Source organism: Gopherus evgoodei, chromosome 8, assembly GCF_007399415.2.
Source record: "Gopherus evgoodei ecotype Sinaloan lineage chromosome 8, rGopEvg1_v1.p, whole genome shotgun sequence".
Classification (NCBI taxonomy): Eukaryota; Metazoa; Chordata; order Testudines; family Testudinidae; genus Gopherus; species Gopherus evgoodei.
The window spans coordinates 96,273,281-96,298,151 of NC_044329.1; the positions used below are offsets into that span (position 1 = coordinate 96,273,281).

A 24,871-nucleotide genomic window follows, 5' to 3' on the forward strand; every position below is an offset into this window, starting at 1 on the left:
CTCTGCAGCAAGCGAGATACCTTTATCAGGAGCCTTGTGATTTTTTTAATTACAGAAAGTTAAAAGAAAAGTATGTTTGATCGATGCAGTGTGGCGGATTTCACAAGCAATCTGCTCTTCTGAGACACGGCCTGACAGTCAGCACTAAATCTAGTTCTGGGGTTCAGTTTCATATGTTCTGCTTCAGCCTCTGGAGCTTTCACACCAGACACACATTCCACATGCAATTAACTAATGGAGAGTGAGTTGTTGTACATGACATTTAATTTTCAATAGCTAGGGAAGGTTACACAGGAGCTGCAGGCAAAGTCATTAATCTCCCCTGAATCCTCTGGATTGCCAAGTACAGCAACTCATTCTTCATTGCACTAACTCAGCTCTTCCATTATATTTGTGTATACTGCGCCTCAAAGACAGATGTGTGAGTATAAACACACACAATTGTGTTTATACATCAACTATAACATGTATTTATGAATAAATTATAGGATATGCCACACAAATATATATGGGTTAGAAGTCCATATAATCAATTGGTATGGGCATAATTAAACAAGGCAAGCCACAACTAGACTAGACACATTTGTCCTAAGTTAATCATTCCTGAGTATTAAAGTGTATACAGCCAGAACTGTGTGCAAGGGACAGTCCTCACTCTAATGATATGAGCAGAATCCCTCCTCCTCACAAATTATAACAATGGCAGCTCTAATTAGGCTCAGACTATGGTGGAGGAAGTTAGGATGTCTTAATACATTTACAGAAAGAATAACATAGAGAATGTTTTCCTGCTTAGAATAGAAGTATATCTGGTCAGAAGTTTTCCAGTGGAGCATTTTTCTGTCAGAGAATGTTGATTTGGCAAAAATCAAAAGGTTCCACAGGAATGTGTTGATTTTGATAAATCTTTTGAGGGAAACCGGGCAGGTTTCACTGGTTTCTTGACAGCTTCTTTGTACACCTCCCCAGTTCCTTGGCAACCTGGGCTCAATGGCTGCTGGAGAGGCTGGGACCAGAAATTTTTGAAAAACTGCATCTCGGTCCTTCCAAAAAGAATGTTTTTGAAAATGTCCCTCCCGGTGAAAATCTCACATATCTCACTGTTCGGTCTGATTTGGACTCTCCCCCCACCACCTCTCCATAATGAAAGTGTTTCTGCAGGATGGAAATTTCAGCTCCTAAGCAGATCTAAACATAAAAAATACACCCATCTTTGATCCTTAGGAACTGAAAGATACATGCAATGGTCCTTGGTGCATTGCAGTATCTCATTCCCTCCCCTACATAACCACCACAAAGATGGCCTTGTTCCCTCCCTGAGTCCAATTTGCCGCATCCCTCTTTAAAAATGAGCCCATCCCAAGCTTTCTAGCCCCATCAAAAGCCACTCAGAAGAAATCACTTCCCACATCAAGAAAGAAGCCTCATACTCCCCCACCTGCCTACTCTCCCCAGACTAACACGGCTACCCCTCTGATACTCTCCCCAAGAGGTTCTCTCTTCAAGACTGAACTTTTCTGGGTTTCATGAAGAGTTCTCTTTATTTCTAACAGTGAAGTCAGCTGCTTAATCCGTTCTGAGAGCTGGCTGGAACTCATCGCAGACAGCCTAACCTAGCCTTTCCTCCCAGTGGCCAAACCCATCCTCCTCCAGCATCCCTTTGTGGCCTATATATGTAAACCCTAGAAATTAGCCATTCTGCATGGGAACTGGTTAGTTTTCTATGGGTTTGTAGCAGGCCAAGTTAAACCAAGGAATCCTACAGAAGCTATAAGGAGTGATTTCAAGAGAAAGAGCATTTCCCTCTATTCAGCATTGGTGAGGCCTCATCTGGAGTACTGTGTCCAGTTTTGGGACCCACACTACAAGAAGGATGTGGAAAAACTGGAAAGAGTCCAGCAGAGGGCAACAAAAATGATTAGGGGGCTGGAGCACATGACTTATGAGGCTGAGGGAATGGGGATTAATTTAGTCTGCTGAAGAGAAGAACGAGGAGGGATTTGATAGCTGCTTTTAACTACCTTAAAGAGGGTTCCAAAGAGGATGGATCTAGACTGTTCTCAGGGTAGCAGATGATAGAAAAAGGAGTAATGGTCTCAAGTAGCAGTGGGGGAGGTTTAGGTTGGATATTAGGAAACACTTTTTCACTAGGAAGATGGTGAAGCACTGGAATGGGTTACCCAGGGAGCTGGTAGAATCTCCTTCCTTAGAGGTTTTTAAGGTCAGGCTTGACAAAGTCCTGGCTGAGATGATTTAGTTGGGGATTGGTTCTGCTTTGAGCTGGGGATTGGTTCTGCTTTGAGCTGGGGATTGGACTAGATGGCCTCCTGAGGTCCCTTCTAACCCTTATATTCTATAATTCTACAATATCCCTCCCCAGATTAAGTCACAGGCATGTGCATACACAACATAAACATTTGACAACACCAGAATCCTAGCATTATTTTTTTTTAAGTTTCTAGACCCGATGGTTGCAAAAAAAAAGCATGAAACCATGAATGATGCAATGATGCCTGTGTTTTCAGGCAGCTTGAAACCAGAGCTCTAAGACAATGGCTCTCAAACTTTTTTACTGGTGACCCCTTTCACATAGCAAGTCTCTGAGTGCGACCCTCCCCATATAAATTAAAAACACTTTTTTATATATTTAACACCATTATAAATGCTGGAGGCAAAGTAGGGTTTGGGGTGGAGACTGACAGCTTGCGACCCCCCACGTAATAACCTTGCAATCCCCAGTTTGAGAACCCCTGCTCTAAGAGGTGTCAACTGCCCCCTGCATCTCTCAGACTTCCACAAAGTTATTGTTAAGGAACTGCTGAGGTTGGTGACATCATCTGCAGTAACATCACCAGAGCGTGGAACCACGGGAAGGAGTTGGTCAGGGTGACATTTGGAGAGTGGATCTTGAGAAGGGAGATCTGGGAAGGTTGACAGGGCAGTCACATGGAACAGAGAGTTGGAGGGTCAGACAAAAGGTCTAGATAGACTTCCCTGGAGAGGGTGGCTCACTTAATAAGGGTTAGCAGACCTCAGAGGAAGAAACCTGAAGAGAGCTCAGCTTGGTGTCCCTAGCCCCCAGAAGCTTCCCATATAGGTAGATTGCGGCAGGCTTTGCAGGGCAGAGTTTCTCAGAGAACATGATGGACTCGCAGGTCCTGGCACAGTATGTATGTATATTTGTAAATAATAAGACACTCAAGGTAGAGTTACATAGATCTGGTAAGATGAGCAGTTACTGTGTTTAAATCTATTTCTTTAATGCTTCGAATTTCATGTTAGATTATAGTTGTCCTTAGTGTAATAAATAAGATGCTTTGTTTTCACTAACTCGAAGACTAAGCCTGATATGTGCTACTAAATTATTTAGGTACCTAACTGCTACTTCTCGAAGTGATGCTATATAATAATTACCACATACTAGAGTATATCTCTGGGTTTCCAGTTCCTAGGAAGAAACGATTACACCTTTTAACTGTAAATCTAAAAGAGACAAGGAGTGAATATTTGGTGCGCATAATGGTGGCAACAAAGGTACCAGATAAGCAGTCACTAAGCATCTGTGTCAGCTGTTCACCAGAGGGTGAGCACGCCATCACAATTATCCTTGGAAAGATATTTTAAAAAACATTACAGAGATCTTCTCAGCAATGCTCAGAAACGTGGTTAAGAAAAATATTACTTTGTTTCAAAGGGACTTGAAGGGGATCAGCATCTCTGAAAATGAGGCTATGAATGTATGGGCTCAACTACAACTAGATGTTGAGATGAGAACTGGTCTTACCGTATGAAAACCAACTTGACCTTTGACGGAGCAGTCTTAATTATTGCAGAGGCATTTTGGTGGCTTCTTCCATACAATATCTGATTGTTTATCTGTTAAAAAAAATGAGCGGAAAAAATGATTTATGTACAAATGTATTTAATTAAAACTCATGCTAAATATGTATTGTTTTGAATTTAATTCTAGTGCATAATCCAACACTTCAAAGATGATGACAGGCTAAAAAGGAAGATGAAGCAAGAGACAGAAAATGAGGGGTGCATGAAATACAAATCCCATTGCCTATGAGGATTTTACAAAATAGGCAGACCAGCATCGCACTTTGCATTTTTTTTACTTTCCTTTTAGTAAGACACATCAGTGTGCCAGAAGAGGTTTCAAGCACAAATGCACTGCGGTAAGATAGTGTATGAAGGAGCATACAGGAGAAAGTAAACAACGCTAATCTCTGTCAGTGCACTCACTCGAAATTCAATTTTGATTTGGACAGTCCAGGCTATTATCCTGCCATCGGTTCATGTACAGGAGAAGGGCAGGATGTGATACTGAATTCAGAGGTAACACTTTATAATACTAATCTAGATTTTCTATCATTTCTCTTATGGAAAAAATAGATACTGAATTTATTTGAAGAATACCCTATTTTTCCATCATGATTTCAAGATAGACCATGAAGCTGTAGCTTTAAGACTGAGAAAAATGTTAATTTTCAACAGTTTAGTCACTCTTATTTTCAAAGCAGTATATATATTTTATATTGAGTTAATATTGCCAAGCTCAAAGTATTGCAGGAGAGCTGTAAAATGATTAACATGTTGCATAATGCTTAATACAAGAAATGAGCAGCTTCATACTTAATTAAGTTTTGCCCATACTAGTGGCTATTTCCTTCACTCAATACAAATAAGACAGAATTCCTACACTGCTCAAACCTTTGTTAAATAAAGAAAATAAACAATGTCTGGTGGTCAGAGTCAAATTAATGATCATCTATGGCAAGTTCTAAAAAAATTCAGCATGAGAAAAGTTATCTAAACACGACTTCTAACACAGCTTTTAACAGCTGATCCTAAACTGCCGCCTACAGGTCAACAGTGGTCAAGTTGCACTTGCTAGTCACATGATGTTGACTCCCTTCTCCATCTGAGGACAACAAAAACCCACAATACATTTTAAAAGACATTCCGTTTTTGTTGTTGGGGTTATTTTCTAAGGAGGAATCAACATGTAAATATTCTTCAAATGGTTAAAGTAATCCAGCAACAAATGTATGGCAATCATATCCATATTTTACAAATACTCCTGCAAAATATATTTCTTATTTCCCCACCCCCCTGCTTCATTTCCTCACCACCCTTTCAAAAGTTTGATATTTGGGAGTGCATAGTATCTATTTGCATAGTAAGATCTGATTCTGCTTTCCTTATATACTCCAAAGTCCCTCTGAGGTCAACAGAAGTTTGAGGTACACAGAACATGAAAGGATCAGGCACCAAGGAAATAACACTACCCCAAAGTTTGAAGAGCTTCAAGTTATTATTATTTGCAATTACCACACAAGGAGATACAGTTCTAGAGGTGGTATATTAAACTCAAAGGTAAAGTTTAAGAAATTGGTAAAAAGGGAATACTTCCATAAAGACATCAGAGTTCAAATTAGCAGATTATTAACTTGTGACAAATTTGTTGTCTTATTTTTTTCTCAATTTAAAATAAAGAATTATTCACTAGGGATATTATATCTGTTTTATAAATAGTTTGAATTTAGTTGAATTGCCATCAATTCTTCTTAACGACTGCCTATTTAGATTAGAATTTATATGTTTTACACTGGTTAAATTAATCCTATTTTGCAAATGTATCAGAGTTCAAAATTTAATTAGCTGGAGTTAGGTCTGTATGTTATAATTATTTTAATTGTACAAAAATGAAAATGTAGTCAAAATAATATATTTCCCCTGAGGTTTTCAACTATCCCATGTACTTATTCTTCAGTGACAGCCTAAACTAATATTTAATTTATTTATTTTAAAAGGAAAGGGTTTCTTTTGGAAAGAAAATTTATTATGTTAGCTGCTCAGATACCCCAGTGATGAAGGATTATATAAAATCCTACAGAAATGGAACTGCAAGAGAACATATAGAATTTCACAAGGGCCACCATTTTGAAATCTTTTCTTATTTTCAGTGTCAGAGCCACAAAATACAGTAGGATATTTACCGTACTTTATTTTGTGGGAATCAAAACCCACAGCCAGCTACTTGGAAACTACCTTTGATTTTCTGCATTACAGTTTGCTTTTGTTAAATGTTTTCTTTTGCTGCAATGCTTAACAATAACTTCAGAAAGTTCTATTAGCCCTTAAAAAAAAAAAGAAACTAAGTAGATATGAACATAGTGACTCAATGAGCTCTCTATATGGATTTTTTTTTTTTTTTAACATGTCTTCTTGAGAAGATCAGGACATCACAGAGCGAGAAGAAATTGTGCCATCACCTGGTTATGGTTCAGGTCAGTAGGCACAGGTTTTTATTCTGTCACTATGGCAATAGTTATGTTGTTTTATGACATGCTTGCTGAGTCCAGGCAGCATCCAGTGCATAGCAACGTGTACTATAGATTTGAGCAACTGACGTTTTATCTGATGGTTTCACAAGCCTAAGAAGTATCTCTCATGTACAGTAACCCCTCACTTTAAGTCGTCCCGGTTAACGTTGTTTCGTTGTTACGTTGCAGATCAATTAGGGAACATGCTCATTTAAAGTTGTGCAATGCTCCACTCTTATGTTGTTTGGCTGCCTGCTTTCTTCACAGCTGACAGCCTCCCTACACGCACATACGCCCCCTTCTCCACAGCACCTCTGGCTCGCCGGCAGACCCTGCAGGTCAGTGCCTTCCCCCTTCTCCTGGCTTGCGGTGTTTCAGGGGGAGGAGGGAGGGGGGAGGGGGAGGAGCGAGGACTCAGCACGCAGGCTCCTCCTCCCTCCCGAACACTGCAAGCCAGCTGATTGCCCCAGGTAGAAGGCGGGGGGGGGGGGGAGGGAGAGCCTGTGCTCCGAGTCCTCGCTCCTCCCCCCTCCCTCCTGCCCCCTAAACACCACAAGCCAGCTGATTGCCCCAGGCAGGAGGGAGGGGGAAGGAGCAAGGACTCAGTGTGCAGGCTCCCCCTCCCTCCCCTGCCTCCTGCCGGCAGCAATCAGCTGGCTTGCGGCATTTAGAAGGGAGGGGAGGGATGGGGGGAGGAGCGAGGACCAGCGTGGGAAGTAAAGGGGAAGGAGGTGGGGGGAGGAAGAGGCAAGTCGAGGATGGGGGCTTGGGGAAATGGGGGAAGAGTGGGTGGGCTGAGGCCCCCCCCGGTGCTTGCAGAGTAGGGGAAGTTGCCGCTGCTCCGCAACGTGCTTCTCCTAGCCTACAGCACCTTCAGCCTCCTTGCCTGCCTCATTTCCAGCGCCAGTGGGCTGTGTCTGTGTAGTGTAAGGCAGGGGCACCTCCCAACTATGGTACTGTACAATATGCAAACACACAGCATGTGCACACTACTCCGTCCCCCTCAGTGTAGTATTAAATTGCTTGTTTAAAATTGTTTTAAAATGTATATAATGCCTTTTGTCTGGCAAAAAAACTTTTCCCTCGAACCTATCCCCCCCATTTACATTAATTCTTATGGGGAAATTGGATTTGCTTAACATCGTTTCACTTAAAGTCGCATTTTTCAGGAACATAATTACAACGTTAAGTGAAGAGTTGCTGTACTTGCTTAAATCTGTAAATGACATGCAAGTTCATAACCCAGAAAAAAAATCAGAGGAACTTCTGCCCTACATACTTTGATATAAAGAAGTGAGATGACATTAAAAGTGGGTATTATTATAAAAATATTGTCTTTACCACATAGCTGTGATAGGAACTGTTGTAATAATTTGGCCTACAAATTTATCCTAACTGTAAGCGGTAAGTGAAAGTTCATAAGATGTCACAATAACGTTAAACAATTAATATTATATATAAAAGGGGAGAGAAAATCTAGGTTAGACTGAAGAAAAAGGCCTAAAAATATAATTCTCAAGGACTATGTTAAAATTATGCCTGGTAAACTCAAAACGGATAGAAATGAAAATCAATAAACCAAAATTGGTGCATCAGAAATTAGATCTAATTGATGGACAAAATAATGAGAGGATGGGCTGTTTCACCCATCATTCCCTTCCGGGGTTTTAAAAAGAATGACTTAAAATAAAATCAAGCAGCAGCAGAGGAATAAGCTGTCTACCAATAACCACTGCAGCAAGCTTTACCACCATGGCTCCCACTCCCACCATCTCCTGGGACTCCAACACTGTTGGCCATTATTGTTGTTCTGATCCAGACAGACTGGGCCAGAGAGAGGGACTCAGATGACATCACTTCCTCCAATGGATCTTCTAGAATCTGAAAGTCACAGTCTCAAATCCTGTTCACTTTACTAACAGGAATAATTCTATCACATCACTGGGACTACCTGCTTGTGTAAAGAGAGAGGGATCTGGCCTCATCTTTTTCTTCTGAAAGAGTATGAGGATAGGGATGAACCTACTGTGTAAATATAAATATTTTCCCACTCAGTGTATAGATATAGATACACCCTAAAAATACTTTTTTGGAGAAAATATAATAATCCTATATTATTTTTCCATAGGCTCCCTGCCTTGCTTAGTGTACATAAGAAAGAAGATTGTTGTCTTTATGCCCCTCTGTCATTTGTTGCAGAAGCTGCAAATACGTAGCCCTCGTCCAGACTAACCCGCGGCATCGGCGGGTTAAAATCGATAGCTCAGGGATCGATATATCGCGTCTAGTCTGGACGCGATGTATCGATCCCCGAGCGCGCTTACATCGATTCCGGAACTCCATCAATCCGAACGGAGTTCCGGAATCGACACGGAGAGCCGCGGACATCGATGCCGCGCCGTCCAGACTGGTGAGTACCTCGATTTTAGAAATTCGACTTCAGCTACGTTATTCCCGTAGCTGAAGTTGCGTATCTAAAATCGATTTTAATACATAGTCTGGACGTGGCCGTAGTGAATAAGGCAGGGGGTTGCAGGAAGAGAAAGAATGGTCTCATGGTGAAGGCAGCTAAATGCTGAACCAGAGAACTGGATTCTATCCCTGCCTCTGCCCAAGAGTATCTGCGTGATGCTGGGAAAGTCACTTAAACCAAACTTTTCACAGTTCTTCACTAACTGTGTGCCCTGCTTGAGACCTTGGGGTGTGCTCTGTAGAAAACTTGGGCGCTCAGAGCTGCAGCTGGAGTCAATGGGTGCTGTGCTTTGAGCATATGAAGTGCTATATAATACTAAGTACGCTGAAAAAATCAGGTGCTAGTCGCCTCAAATTGGGCACAACAACAGTGGGCATTTTTGATGGTAATCTCTCTGTGCCTCCGTTCCCCATTTGTAACATGGAGATAAAGGCATTTCCAACCTCACAGGGGTGTTGTAAAGACAAATTCATTAATGATTGTGAAGCACTCAGATACTATAAGTGACAAGTGCCATAGTAAAGTGCCACGAAAAAGCCCAGGAGGAAACGAACGATGTTTTTAGAGGAGGGTATAAATAGTACGGAATAAATAAAGCAGGGGGCCCCGCCCTGAACAATGACGATGTGACAAAATATTGAGCAGTTTCTCATTAAACGAGCATTGATCATGCTGTGCACTGAAAGAGGCATAGTTCCTATGGAAAAAACAGAACCTGATCATGTAATTAAAGATGATATCATCAGGGGCGGCTCCAGGCACCAGCACTCCAAGCACGTGCCTGGGGCAGCAAACCGCGGGGGGGGGGCGCTCTGCAGGCGCCACGAGGGCGGCAGGCAGGCTGCCTTCGGCGGCTTGCCTGCAGAGGGTCCGCTGCTCTCGGGACTAGCGGACCCTCCGTGCTTGGGGCGGCAAAATGTCTAGAGTCACCCCTGGATATAACAACACATACACACAATGGAGATCAAATGAAGGTTGCACAGGGAACTTTAATTCAGGGATTTCCTAACTTTTGACTGCTTGACTTTGCAATCTTAATGTTCTTTAAATTATTGTTTGCGTGTGTGTTTAATATAGGTAGATAAAAGCACACCCAGCCAACTGCATAACACTATACCATTGGTGGAGGGAGTATGACATCTAACCCCAAATAGTGATCAATTTATATCCTGCAGCTCAATTTTTATGCTTGTTGCCTAAACTTCTAATAAGATTACCTCAGTAATGCCATTTTAATGGAGGTGCATGTTTACTTATATATTATATATATGTATATAAAATACTGAGGTGTTTTGAAGCTTTACTTGGCTTTATAAGTCACTTGATTTGAATAATTCACAACACACAGAAATGTCAAGGGACTGATTCATAATTCACTCCTTTTTCAATTCTAAATGTTTTGGTGCAGTGGACCTCAGCCAACTTGAAACTGAACTGAGACCTCCCAACCATTTCATGTAAGTCAAGCAATCACATGGTAAATTTTGGCCACTAGTGAGGTGAGTTTGATTTGATCCTAAAGGTAAACAAAAGATGGCATTTACTTATAGGCCTGTGGACATGGTTTGTCCAGTTACAGGATAGCACTTTCAGAAATGGTGAGCACTGGTCCATTCTTCTTCCACTGTAGAAACTGTGATTCTATCGCTGACTTCGCCGGAAGCAGTTAGGCCAACACTGAAATCTTTTGCAACTTGCAACCATACAGCACACATGCAAATCCGAAACCCTTCAAAAATCTAAGTAACATTTAAAAATAAATATTTATTAAATTCACCAGAAATGCCACATGGCCCATCTCTCAAGGACAGCAGTACCTATGTTTAGAAGGATTATATACTGCAGGGAATAATTTAGGAGTCAGGCAAAAACCTCATAGGCTCCTCCTACCTGTGTAAGCATGTTGGTGTAAAAGTTCTCCAAGGTTCAGGGAGCTAGCATCCAAAACTACCTGATCTCTGAGCAGCATAACATCTACTCTATTTGTGGGTCCATTTTGTTTGGGCTGGTACACACCCAAGATTTATCAGTCTAGTTCAACTCATCTTTAATTCTTAGTACATTTCAGAATCTACAGTCCTGTCAAAGTACAAACTCCCATAATAAACAAACAATAACTTGCAACTTCATTATGTGTTTCCATCTCTCAGTCTTAAGTTTTAATGCTCATTCTATTTCCCCTGCTTCATCTGAGGTGGTCAAAGGACTTCACAAGCACTAATGATTTTAGCTTTGTAACACCCCTGTGTGGTAGGGAAGTATTATTACCCCCATTTTATAGACGGAGAAACTGAAGCACTAGGAAGTTGATGGAGATGAAAAAGACCACCCAGAAAGTCTGCACCAGATCCACCAACAGAAACCATCTTTCCCCCAGTTCTTTGCCTGAACCACAAATCCACTGATATCAATGGGAGTTTTGCCTGAGTTGAGAGTCAGTAAAGAAAACGGGCCTGGGTAGGTTACTAGACTTTAGCAAGCAAAGCCTAAAAGTATTCTCTTTTCTTTATGACTCAGGTGTGAGAAGGGATGATAAACTGCCTTTTAACATTTCTGTAAAATGTAGTGGCCCCTTGAAAGTTATAACACAACAAATCCTGCATTTGACAAGGGTTTAGATTAGATGACCCCTGCGGTCCCTTCTAACCCTATGATTCTATAGTAACTGAAGCACGGACCAACAGGAATTTGCAGGAAAGGGCAATTTGCCTGTCATTATTTCAGCAAGAGACAGAGACTTTAACGCAATTTATCACTCTAACAGAGGCAAATTTCATACAGTGATACTTCATTTCAAAACAAGCTTACACTGCATGGGTATTGAAAACCTACAATTAGACACTGACAAATCTTTAGATAATTCTAAGTGCTCCCAGACAGTCAGACTTCTCCTTTTCAGGTTCAGAAATGAGAGAAAATACTCAGTACTCATACAACACAGAGACAATTGCTGAAAGATCTAACATCACCTCCCACTGAGTCCAGTAGGTCAGCACTCACCTACTCTTCAGTGAAAGCTTTTTGAGAAGAGAAACATCCACAGGAATGAATGATTTCTCAAACCTGTAAAGCAGTCATGATGTGGGAACCACTGCAGGAATAGCAAAAGACCCTCAGCACTAAGTGCCACTCTGCAATAGCCACATATCAGGTTGAAAGGTTTGAAATGTGTTTCAAGCAGAAAGATGAAAAGGAGTGGAGGGGAAAGGAAAATGAAATGCTTTATGTGCTGATAGAATAACTTGCTCTGTGGGTTAGTTTGCACCAGACATCACAAGAAAGAAAGACACAAACAAACAAAATGTTTTAAATTCTAACAACTGAGTAAAATGGATCACAATATGAAATTGTATTTCCTTATCAGTTGGAAAGGAAGGGAACCCTGACAACCACAAAATGCAAGACTCATCTTATTTTATATGTAAACTGAATTTTTCCATGAAACAACATATGCAATACAAGGATAGATTTGCTATTCCCTCACCTGCTTTTCAGTAGTCCCTCTCTAACCATAGTTTATGAACATTCTGAAAGCGTAGATTGCACTGACATCAGTTTTCATAACCAAGTACACCTCTACCCCGATATAACGCTGTCCTCGGGAGCCAAAAAATCTTACTACGTTATAGATGAGTGCGCCAGAGCGCGCAGCCCCCCAACCCCCCCGACCGGAGCACTGCTTTACCGTGTTATATTCAAATTTGTGTTATATCAGGTCACCTTATATCAGGGTAGAGGTGTAGATATGTGATTTTTGTTTTTCAGTGAAAACACGTTTATCAATGGACCTAATCATCCTCATGTGACATCTGCATCACTGGAGGTTTATAACCATGGTAGCCCATTCTGTATGGTCCTCTGCTAATCCCTTTGTGGATTAATAGCCCTTTTGACACACCAGGATACCACATCATTCGTCCAAGACATTCTTTTTCTGCCTCAAATCCTTCTGCCATCAACTCTGCCATCCAGTGCCAATAAACATGCATCATCTGCTGAACCTCCTAAAACGTGCCCTGGAAATCAAAACTTTATTTTCACAAGATCTCTAACTTGGGCTGAGTTCCAATAATCTCCAATACTTTTTCATTGGTTACTGGTCTATCCATGATATTTTTAGAATTCTTCTAACACACCGTAATTTGGAGGATTATTTTATCTTTATTATAGTTTGAAAGTCCATGTTTCACAGCCATAATTTAAAACAGATCATATATACTTTTTTAAACAGTCAGAAATTATGTCCCTTTCTCATTAGATGTTTATTCTTCGAGAATTCACTCTTGCTATTCTATTGTATTTTCCATTACATGTATCCGATGAAGTGGGCTGTAGCCCACGAAAGCTTACACTCAAATAAATTTGTTAGTCTCTAAGGTGCCACAAGACCTCAATATCTGATTTTCCATCTTCTGTAATGTAAGTAGCAACAATTTTTCACTTACTATACGACTATGTTGTTCACTGGAATATTGCAGGATCATTGGATGATATCATAGTTTTTGTCTTGTCCACATTCAACTCTAACTCATATTCTTTGTCATATTCACATATAACCTCCACTAACTTCATCAGACCTTCAGAATCAGCCAACAGCATTGTCTCATCTGCATAGTGAATGTTGTCTATTTTCCAGTCATCTTAATACCTTTTTCTGTTTCTTTTATCCTCAGCTGGCGTAAGTCACCACAGTTCCATGAACTGGCACCAAATCTTTATTTTGTATTTCATTACTAGGTTCACAGGCTTTCCTCCCTCTCTTGATACCAACCCAATCATATAGCTGAAGGAATCACTTACCTCTAAAAGTTCGTCACCAATGTGCATTCTTCCATCTCTTCCAGCAGGTCCATCTGGATTGATGCCAACTATGAAAATGCTCATACGAGACCTGTCCTTGTTGCCTGCAAGGCTGAGTCCAAGCCCATTCTTATCTTTCTCAAGCTCAATAATGTGCAACTCCCCTGGCAGATCTGCATATCTTTGTCTGATTTTCTCTACAAAAATAAAATAAAACAAACACAAAATAAAATTATATGCAGCCAACTGTGAACACATACAGGTGTGCTACACATTACCTGACTCTCAGCATCACTACAGCTTTCTGACATTTGGGGTTTTCCAAGCATAAAATTAGAACATAAAAACGGCCATACTGGGTCAGACAAATGGTCCAGTATCCTGTCTTCCGACAGTGGTCGATGCCAGGTGCTCCAAAGGGAAGTGAACAGACCAGAGAAATTATCAAGTCATCCATACCCTGTTATCCAGTCCCAGGATCTAGCAGTTAGAAGCTTAGGGATACCCAGAGCATGGGGTTACATCTGTGACAATCTTGGCTAACAGCCACTGATGAAGCTATCCTCCATGAATTTATCTAATCCTTTTTTTTAAACCCAATTATGGTTTTGACCTTCACAGCATCCCCCGGCAACAAGTTCCACACGTTGACTGTGCATTGTCTGAAGAACCAGTTCCCTCTTTTTTTTTTTTTTTGTTTTAAATCTCTTGCCTATTAATTTCATTGGGTGACCCATGGTTCTTGTATCACGTGAAGGGGTAAATATCACTTCCTTATTCTTCATTTTCTCCACATTAGTCATGATTCTATAGACCTCCATGACATCCCCCCTCAGCTGTCTCTTTTCCAAGCTGAAAAGTCCCAGTCTTTTAAATCTCTCTTCATATGGAAGTTGTTTCATACCCCTTAATCACTTTGGTTGCCCTTCTCTATGAGCTACATATAGTATTCAAAGTTTGGATGTACCATGGATTTATACAGTGGCATTATGCTGTTACCATTCTATTATCTGTCTCTTTCCTCATAGTTCCTAACACTGTTAGCTTTTTCGACTGCTATTGCACATTAAGGAGATGTTTTCAGAGAACTATCCACAATGACTCCAAGATCTTCTTGAGAGGGAACAGCTAATTTAGACCTCATCATTTTATATGTATAATTGAGATTATGTTTTCCAATATGCATTACTTTGCACTTATCAACATTCCATTTCATATGCCCAATCACACAGTTTTGTGAGATCCCTTTGTAACTCATCACAGTCTGCTTTGGACTTAATGATCTTGAGTAATTGTGTATGGTCTGCAAACTTTGCCATCTCACTGTTTACCCTTTTTCTAGATCTTTCATGAATATGATGAACAGAACTGGTCCCAGTACATATCTCAAGGGGACTCTGCTATTTACCTCTCTCCATTATGAAAACTGACCATTCATTTCTGCCCTTTGTTTCCTGTCTTTTAACCAGTTACTGATCCATGAGAGGCCCTTCCCTCTTACCCCAAGACTGCTTAGTTTGCTTAGAGCCTTTGGTGAAGGACCTTGTCCAAGGCCTTCTGAAAGTCCACGTACACAATATCCACTGGCTCACCCTTGTCCATATGTTTGTTGACCCCCTCAAAGGACACTAATAGATTGGTGAGGCATGATTTCCCTTTACAAAAGCCATGCTGACTTCCCCCCCAACAAATTGTGTTACTCTATGCACCTGGCAATTCTGTTCTTTGCTATAGTTTCAACCAGTTTGCCTGGTACTGAAGTTAGGCATACCAGCCTGTGATTGACAGGATTGCTTCTGGAGGCTTTTAAAAAAAATTAGTGTCACATTAGCTATCCTCCAGTAATCTGGCACAGAGGCTGATTTAAGTGATAGGTTACATACCACAGTTAGTAGTTCTGTACATCTGGTCCTGGTGACTTATGACTGCTTAATTTATCAATTTGTTCCAAAACCTGCTCTATTGACCTCAGTATGAGACTGTTCCTCAGATCCGACACCTAAAAAGAATAACTCGGGTCTGGGAATCTCCCTCACATCCTCTGCAGTGAAAACTAATGCAAAGAATTCATTTAGTTTCTTCACAATGGCCTGGTTTTCCTTGAGTGCTCCTTTAGCACCTCGATAGTTCAATGGCCTCATTGATTGTTTGGCAGGCTTCCTGCTTCTGATGTACTTAATATTTTGCTGTTAGTTTTTGAGTCTTTTGCTAGTTGCTCTCAAATTTTTTTTTAGCCTGCCTAATTATACTTGGACTTGCCAAAATTTACACTTCTTTCTATTTTCCTCAGTAGGAGTTGACTTCCAATTTTTAAAGGATGCCTTTTTGCCTCTAACCCCCTCTTTAACTCTGTTGTTTAGCCATGGTAGCATTTTTTTGATCCTCTTACTATTTTTTAAATTTGGGGTATATATTTAATTTGAGCTTCTATTTATGGTGGGTTTTTTCCTTTTTCTTTTTCTTTTTTTAAGTTTCCATTCAGCTTGATGGAGCACTACAAAGCAAATTGTGATGCTTTTAAAAGTTAGTTGGAATACAATGTTAGATTTATATAATTGAATGTGCTGGAGAAAAATTCTCTATTTACATTTTTCCATAGGGAAAAATATGGGGTAGATTATTCAGACTAGCATATGGATTTCTACAACTTTTGCTTAGAAAGATAAGTGTCATGCTTATCACTGCCCTGTGCCATTTGTTCCAAATTCAGCAGAGGTTTTTAAAGTCAGTTTCATAACATCAGCTAATTCCAACACTTCAATGGTGTAGGCATCAAAAAAGAAAACTGAAGTAATTAACTGTGACTGGATATCACTTTTAAGAAGCATAAGGTGAATGAGACTGATGTATTATTCATTAAAAAGAGTAAAGAGGCAGAGTATATGTACAACTGCATCCCTGACTCAGCACTTGGGCTAGATCAAATATTAGCTATTACCATTCTGCTACAGGAAAAGGCATGTTATCAGTACAATTTAACTTCTAGTGTATGTTTCCATGGCAACAGGAGGAGGTGCTGAGAGATAAAATAGAAAGAAAGAAAGAATGAAAAAGAAGAAGTTAGTTTACCATAGAGTCTGATCCTGCAAAATTGCCCTCAACTTCCATTGGCTTCAATGTGAATTGAGGGTGCTCAGTACTTAGGATCATCCCCCAATTCCCTAAATCAATCATAAAGATATGCACCAATTACACACACAGATTCAAAGCCTAAAATTAATACCCCATGTTCACAGTTACAGGATTAGCTGCAGCTTTGATCCCTCTTCTACCTCTCTCCATTGCATCCTTTCAAGTGACAGGCCCTGTGCTGTCACTCATCTCAGGGTGGAATCCCATGATTCTTCCCTTCATAGTCCAAGCGACAGAATCCAACTATGATTTCTCAGCAGGTCTAACTGCACCTGCAAGAGAGACTTCCCTTTGGGAGTGACTGATCACCAGGTAAATACAGGGACTCAATAGTTGTTTCAAAACAATTATTTATTTATCCATAGGAACATAGGATTCATAGGAAAAGGGCTAAAACAAGAGACCCTCATACATATGGTTTCCCTTTTAATATTTCCCTCAAAGCATAGGTAACCCCAACTTAACCTAGGTACTTCCACTTCTGAGGACAGGGATTCAGACTGCTTCTCTGCAGTCACTGCCCCTTAGGGCCTCAGGATTTTATCTACTCTAGAGTTCTTTGCTTCCAGTTTCTTGCCTGAAGGCCCCCTCCCATATCCCAAAACAATGGATGTTGGGCCCAGCTTGGTCAGAGGCAAAACTTCAAAGGTTTCAACACCTGTATTGTCAGTTAAGCACCAGTGACTGGGTTATACAAAGCCATTGCCTGTCTTCCTGATATGGGGTGAGCTGTGGGAGGAGTTTACATTTCTTGAACTATATAGCAATCAAACTGAGGTTTACATAATATTCATAAAATAATACAGATCTCTGTCAAACTTCAAACTTCATTTGTTAAATTCTATTCCTTCCCCAAACACCAATTCCAAAACAAACTAGGCTTTTAAAAAATATATAGACAGCTGGCACTGCCACTTATTTCCTTTCAAATTAAATGGAAAATTATAGGTTTTGATTGTTATATGCTTCTCAGCCTGACCATTAAAAAGAAAGATTAAAATCCAACTAATCTGTTCTCACTTGCTTCCTTCTGTCAATAATACTTAAGGTTACGATTTTGCAATAGGTATTTTTAATGAAGATCAGGGACAGATTGCGGGCAATAAAAAAAATTCACAGAAGCCTGCAATCTGTCTGTGACTTTTATTAAAAACACTCTGGGAGGTGGGAACCTAACAGCCATGGGCTGACTGCAGACCCCACTGCTCCTCCTGCAGCATTGACCCAGCCCGGCCACTGCTCAGCCCAGCCGCTGCTCTTGCGGTGACGGCTGACTGCTGGCCCTGACAGCAGCTGCTCCTGCTCTGGCCCTGGGAGCTGATTCGGCCCCAGTGTCTGTTCCTGTGGTGGCAGCTGCTGCTTCTGCCCAGCCCTGGGGGCTGACCTGGTCCTGGCCACTGCTCCAGCCCTGGGCCCCCAACCCAGCAGCCCCAGCTGCTCTTGTGGCAGCAGCTGTTGCATCTGCTCTGGTGGGGGCTGACCTGGCCCTGTCCGCTGTTCTGGCAGCCACTACTCCAGCAGTATGGTCAGACTGCCAGCCACTGCTCTGGCTCAGGCCACCACTCCAGCCCTACTGCTGCTCTTGGGCGGGAGGCTGACAGCTGTTCCAGCCCTGCTGTGGCAGGCAGAAGCCAGAGAAGCCACAGAGGTCCATTGAAGTCATGGTATCCATGACCTCCGTGACAGAATCAGATCCTTAATACTCCTTTAAATGCTTTAAGTTGAGGCTGAAGTTATGAGTTGCACTGTTACAGGATGCAGGAAGACCAGTTGCTTAGTGTTATATCAGCAGAGTCCATTATTAGTAACTCTCAATTCTAAGCTCTGTCTGGACTGGTGGTTAAGACACAGGACTGGAATTCAAGAATAATGGATATCTATTTACCCTGGTCAGGAATTTCATAACAATAAGCAGACACTTTGCTGTTGTATATTTATTTGTGTATTATCTAAAGTGCCTTATCACTAATTAATTAATAGTTCCCTGATTCACCCAGGGGTTGAGACTTCCTACACCAATTGTACAGCTAGGAGAATTGAGGCCAGAGAGGATAAGTGAGCTGCAAAAAGGTCACAGAACAGAGCTGGGAATACAACCACTATTTCCCGAACCCAGAGCCCTGTGCCCTAGCTGCTGGATCCTCTTTCCTCATTCTATCAGTTGTGAGGCAGTAGACCTTGAGGATGATCAAAATCTTCTGCACTATTTACATATAATTATAAAGAATATAAAATTATAATTGATAAGTAATAATCAGCAAGGCCCATCCTGATTTTGCAGCTACAACACTGGCACAGAATACAGCATAATTAGGCAGGAGGCCCAGCGCAGGCAACCTGCAGTCTGGCCGTCTGCTCACTCAGCTGGGACTCCAACAGAGTGAATGGAAGGAATGCACAGCACAGCCCCACTCACCAATTGGAGCATGAGTACACAGATGCTGCAGGGGGAGAGGATTATTGCTGGAGTGACTTTATACAACCAATACCTGTGTATGGAGTTATAATCTGTAACTGCAAATAACTGATGCATTAAAGCAGATTGTACTTTAATTATAAATATTCTACTCAGCACTGTGAAACTGTAGCACACTGTACTTAAAAGCAGTGTTGGACTCTGAGAAGTGAATATCCAATAAAAATAGCACTTTCTTCTTGGCTCTGCTTATTCAGAGTCATAATCGCTTTTTAAAATGACAATAAGAAGTTTTACTCCTATGAGTACTGGTGAGCCCACAGCCCTAAGGAAAAAGGAATTAAACTTTATTGTGGCTCATCGTTGTTATTTATGAAGTTCCAACAGCAGGGCCAAACAGTGCTTCAAGTTCAACCCCATAATGTTACTTAGCAGAGCAGAAGTGCACTACAGGTCTGTTGCATCTTACGTGCATTTAACATGCGCGATTTCAGCTTTACGCGGTCAGCAAAACCAAAAAAAGAAAAAAAAACAACAATTTTAACACTGTACCTGTAGTGCAGGTGATTCCGCCCGCCATTCAACTCAATGAAATTTTGACTATACGTGGTTTTCGCTTTACGCGCTAACCGTGGACAAGACCGGCGCCAGGGTTTCTCGCGCCCTAGGCGCACGGCCATTTCGCCGCCCCCCGCGGTGATCCCGCGGCTCCGGTGGAGCTGCCGCAAGCATTCTTGCAGAGGGTCCGTTGGTCCATCGCTCTGGTGGAGCTGCCGCAGGCATGCCTGCGGGAGGTCCACCGGAGCCACGGGAGCAGCCAACCATCCGCAGGCATGACTGCGGCAGCTCCACCAGAGCCGCAGACCAATGGACCCTCCACAGGCATGCCTGCGGCAGGTCAACTGGAGCTGCCTGCTGCCCCCCCCCCCAGCAAAATGCCGCCCCCTCAAAAATCCTGGTGCCCTAGGCAATTGCCTAGGCTGCCTAAATGGTAATGCCGGCCCTGACCGTGGAACGGAAACCCCGTGTAAGATCAAACTCGCCTGCATGAGGTACTGTAAAGACAACCATGGGTAATTGCAGGAAGGAGCACAGAAGTGTTAAAAAGTTGACTATTAAAGGGACCATTTATTTTTAAAATTATTATCTCCCTATTGCTGTGTGAAAAACCAGCATACACCCACTTCCTTTATGTGGGCTGGGCTCTTCATGAACTTATCATATCTATTTAGGAAGCAATTATTTGAAAGAGTGTTCATGCTGAGGAGACTAGAGTGGTAAAATGCTGAAAGATTAAGAAACTACACACAGAGAGTGATTCATGTGCTGAATTCCCCTCTTAGCCTGGTAACAGGGCACATTCATCACTTATTGCTACAGTAAATGCAATTTATGTGCATGCGCAAAAATACACACACGATATTCTGTTTTGTTTTTCAAATTAAATCTCTGTTCAGCAGAGCATTCTTTTACTATTTGGGATAACAGGAAGTATTGGCTTTTACAAGCTCTACCTATTACTACTACTAAAATACTCCTCAAAAGGCTGTCCTCTGTGCTAGGTGATTGTAGTGTAAATGCTACCACATGGTTCCCAGTACTGTCATTATCCAGTCTGCATGCAAATATCCTTTGGGTTTCCTGATGATTTCCTATAACATTCTGTTAGTATTCTCAGTTTGCCTCTTAATAAGACTCTCATAAGATCATTTATACAAGTATTTACCTACACAAACATGCATCTAAGGCATCTTCTTTTTAATGCATTTTTAGATGTCTTTTTCCTCCAGCTGGTACCACTTTTCAGTTCTCTGCCTAGCACTGGGGAGCCAGTTAGCATTTGCATTTGCAAGAATTCTATTATCTGCCTTCATTAGCAGATACTTTACACAAGGCAATTGTAATTCTGTGGTTATTGCATTACACTCAGGGTATTAGGTTCTTTTTCTTTTGTCACTATATGGAGTTGTTTCCACATTCCATGAACAATTAGCTTATCTAAACTTCAGCAGTTACAATACATATATTATATACATACAAACACGTACATAATTAAATAGGACCATAGCACCAACAAGTTCTTTACTGATCAATCCTGCAATAATGTATCCCAGATATATTAGCAGATAATAATTGCATCTTAAACAGAAGCCTTGGAAATGGAAGACAGTTGCTTTCAAACAATATGCCATTATGCTGTCACAATGCTTTCCTGCTCCACTGACTATTACTATATTAAACAGGGAGAAATAAGAAAATCAATAGTAGGAGGTATGGCTAGCCAATTGCAACCCAAATTACCTGAACATTGGTGCTGTAATATTGAAACAAATACAGTGTATCATTATTTAAAGACAGCCACCATCCTGCAAGAAGACAAGAGATTGTTTAAAGTGTGAAGTTACAAAGATTTAGGACAGTCCCACAAGAGCAGTGGCTCTCAAACTTTTTTACTGGTGATTCCTTTCACATAGCAAGCCTCTGAGTGCGATTCCCCCCCCTTATAAATTAAAAACACTTTTTAATATATTTAACACCATTATAAATGCTGGAGGCAAAGCGGGGTTTGGGGTGGAAGCTGACAGCTTGTGACTCCCCCATGTAATAACCTCACGACCCCCTCAGGGATCCCGACCCCTAGTTTGAGAACCCCTGCACAAGAGATTCAGGGAGCTGCTTCCCAAATATTAAAACTCTGACCCAGGGCCACCCAGAGGATTCAGGAGACCTGGGGTCTGCAGCAGCGTGGGGCCTCCGCTCCCGAATGGCCACCAAAGACCCGGCACCTTGGCGGCGGGTCCCGAGGCAGAAGGACCCCCCGCTGCCAAATTCACGCCAAAGATTCGCCGCCGAAGTGCCGGAAGGACCCCCCGCTGCTGGTCTTTGGGGCACTTCAGCGGCGGGTCCTGGAGCGGAAGGACCCTCCGCCAGCAAATTGCCGATGATGACCCAGAGCGGAAGAAGCTCCGGGGGCCCGGGCCTCGCGAGAGTTTACCAGAGCCCCCAGAGTGAGTGAAGGACCCCGCTCTAGGGCCCCCGAAAAACTCTCGTGGGGACCCCTGCAAATTGCCCTTCTTGCCCCCCACTCTGGGCGGCCCTGCTCTGACCAACTGGATCTTCACCTCCAGTTAAATGAGCTGAAATTAGAAAGGGGAAAGCTTGCCCCCCATCACCAAAAATGTGTATTTTCCTGGAATAAAAGAGAATTTATCTAGAAAGATATGATGGAAGGAGAAGGGGAAAAAGTTCTGGATGATTGAGCTACTTTAGGTAGGTTTTATTTATTTATTTTAAAAGGTGCTGAATCACGAGGTGGTATGTGAGACAGAAGAAAAGGGGGGCCGTGTGTTGAAGAGGCTGACAGTTTACATTTTTATACAAAAGCTGATATTGCAATCTTTGAATTCCTGCTCCAAACAACACCAAATATTCTCTTTTGAAGACTTTGTCATGGCCTTATTTATCCCTCTGTGTTTGCTTTTATGACCCAGGGCTACCATTTCTATCAAATCATACAAGACATTGTTACAGCCATCATTTTTTTTATGGATAGTTCTACTTGGGCTGCAATACTGCATTCACTGTTCTTCCTTCAGCATTGATCGACATCAGCATGCAGCTAGCGTACACAACATAGAACCAAACAACTAATTCCCTGCTTAGTTTCACTTTAAACATAAAAAAAGAAAAGAAAAGAAGGAGCAGGGAGTCCCTGGAATGCTAACCCTAATGCTGTGAGGGCAACACATCTAATTTACTGATTACAATTTATAAGAGCCTAAACAAGCACATTAAAAAGGCCATAATTTAACAAACTGGGGCTCCGAATTCTCTTGACATTCAAACAATGAACACATTATACCATTGATCTTTCCACTAGCCACACATTCAACTCCATGGAGGCAAAGAGCTCCATGAACCTTATCTCAAAAATAACATTGCCCATTGTGTTCAAAACCACTGAGGGACAAAAGAATTTCATTAACACTTACTTAGGTGTCATAAAAGCAGACATTTGGAGAAGAAAATGAATGGGATTTAAAATATAGGATTGATATATTCAGAACCCATGGACCTAACTCGATACATCACATATTGCCTTGTGATCAGTCCCCATACCAAGTGACAGGAGAAGAGGCATAGGGGCTAGCCATAACTGCAGCCCTTCCACAGAGTGTGAGGCCAGAGCGGGTCATCTAGTCTGACCTCCTAACAAACTATAAATTTCAGCCAAATGTGCCTATGATGAGGCCAATAACTTTAGTTTAACTAAAGTATTTTAGTTCTCAGGAAACTAAACTGCTGCACGCCACAGGCTGAGAACAGGAGAGACAGTGGGACCACCAGTGCCCAAGGCCTCTATCTGTAAATTGAGGTTTAAAACCTGCGGCAACAGCTCTTAGAGCTCAGGTTTACAGCCTCAAGCTCACGCTACAGTGCAAAAAACAGCAGTGTAGACATTATGTCAGAGGCTAGAGCTCAGCATCTGAAACCCACCCCCCCTTGCCGAGCCCCAACTTCTTAACAGCTGTTTTGAGCATTGCAGTGTGAGTCTGAATCTGTAGACCCAGGCTCTGAGACTCGCTGCTGTGGGTTTTAGAACTCAGTGTAGACATACCTTACAATGGCAGGGAATTAAGTGAGACACGCCCAGATGATCTCAACAGGTGATTCATACCCCAGGCTGCAGTGGAAGATGGACCCCCCCACACCAACAAGGTCCCTGCCAATCTGACCTGGAGGAAAATGTCTTCCCAACCCGATATGGGGTCCCCTGAGCACAAGGGCTGGGCTAACATCCCACAGGTACTAACACCTCCAAAAAGTGCAGGGAGAAAGCCCCCTTCCCCTCCTCACCTTGCACCAGCCAACAGACTTAGCTGGCTGAGAAGTGAGGTGTAGTGTGCCCCACCAATGAGATGGTGCAGCAGCAGCCTCTCTGAAGCACAATGTTCCCCTGCAGTTCCCTGGGACTGTGCACCTCCACACAATCCTCCAACCAGGGCTCTGCTTCACTGGCACAAACTGGATGTAAATTATTTACCTTCAAAGTATGTTACTTCACTTTTCAAGCGTAGCCTCAGCATTTCTATTAGCTGAAGTGTCTGACAAAGACTAACACACATTCCTAACCCAAACTTACCATAAAACAAGAAGCTCTCTCACTCTTATTTTTATATATGTATGTCCCAGAAGAGGTGAGAAATTATAGCATTATTTTTACTCTGTCTGTCTGTGTGCGCGCGCGTGTGTGTGTGCAGTATCTGTATAAAATGCCATCAATATCTCGTAAGACCTGAGGCAAGGAAATAAATGTTGATTCCGAAAATGATCTGTGAAAATGTGATGATTTTACCCTTGCAAATATAAACTAGTCCATTCATAAAGGAGAACTGTAAAAGCAGTATGCATTGAGCATTAACAACAAAATATTCTTTAAGCTAACTTTCAGGCTTCTTTTCTTTGTACCTATTTCTTTTTGAGAATTAATACTATTTGAGATCTTTATAATCTGCTTTCCTTTCTCCTAACTGCTTCCCTCATCTCTGACTCCCAGTCTTAGCTTTCATGCCTTGTCAAATGCTTGAAATAGCTTCTCATTTCCATGTGGCAGGTGACTGCCACCTCCTTCAAATTATTCCTTAAATCCCATTTCTCTTTTGCAGCACCTCATTACAAGAGATGGAAAAATGTTTTCTGCAAATATCCATTTGAATT

At 41.8% G+C, this 24,871-nt stretch overlaps 1 protein-coding gene across 1 annotated transcript in view; it reads right to left on the minus strand.

Moving 5' to 3' along the window:
- PATJ (PATJ crumbs cell polarity complex component) overlaps nt 1-24,871 on the minus strand; it is a 235,289-nt gene that overhangs the window by 80,009 nt on the left and 130,409 nt on the right. The window contains 2 exon segments of the mRNA XM_030571946.1: nt 3,785-3,876; nt 13,606-13,802. Of these exon segments, the coding sequence (XP_030427806.1) occupies nt 3,785-3,876; nt 13,606-13,802 (289 nt within the window).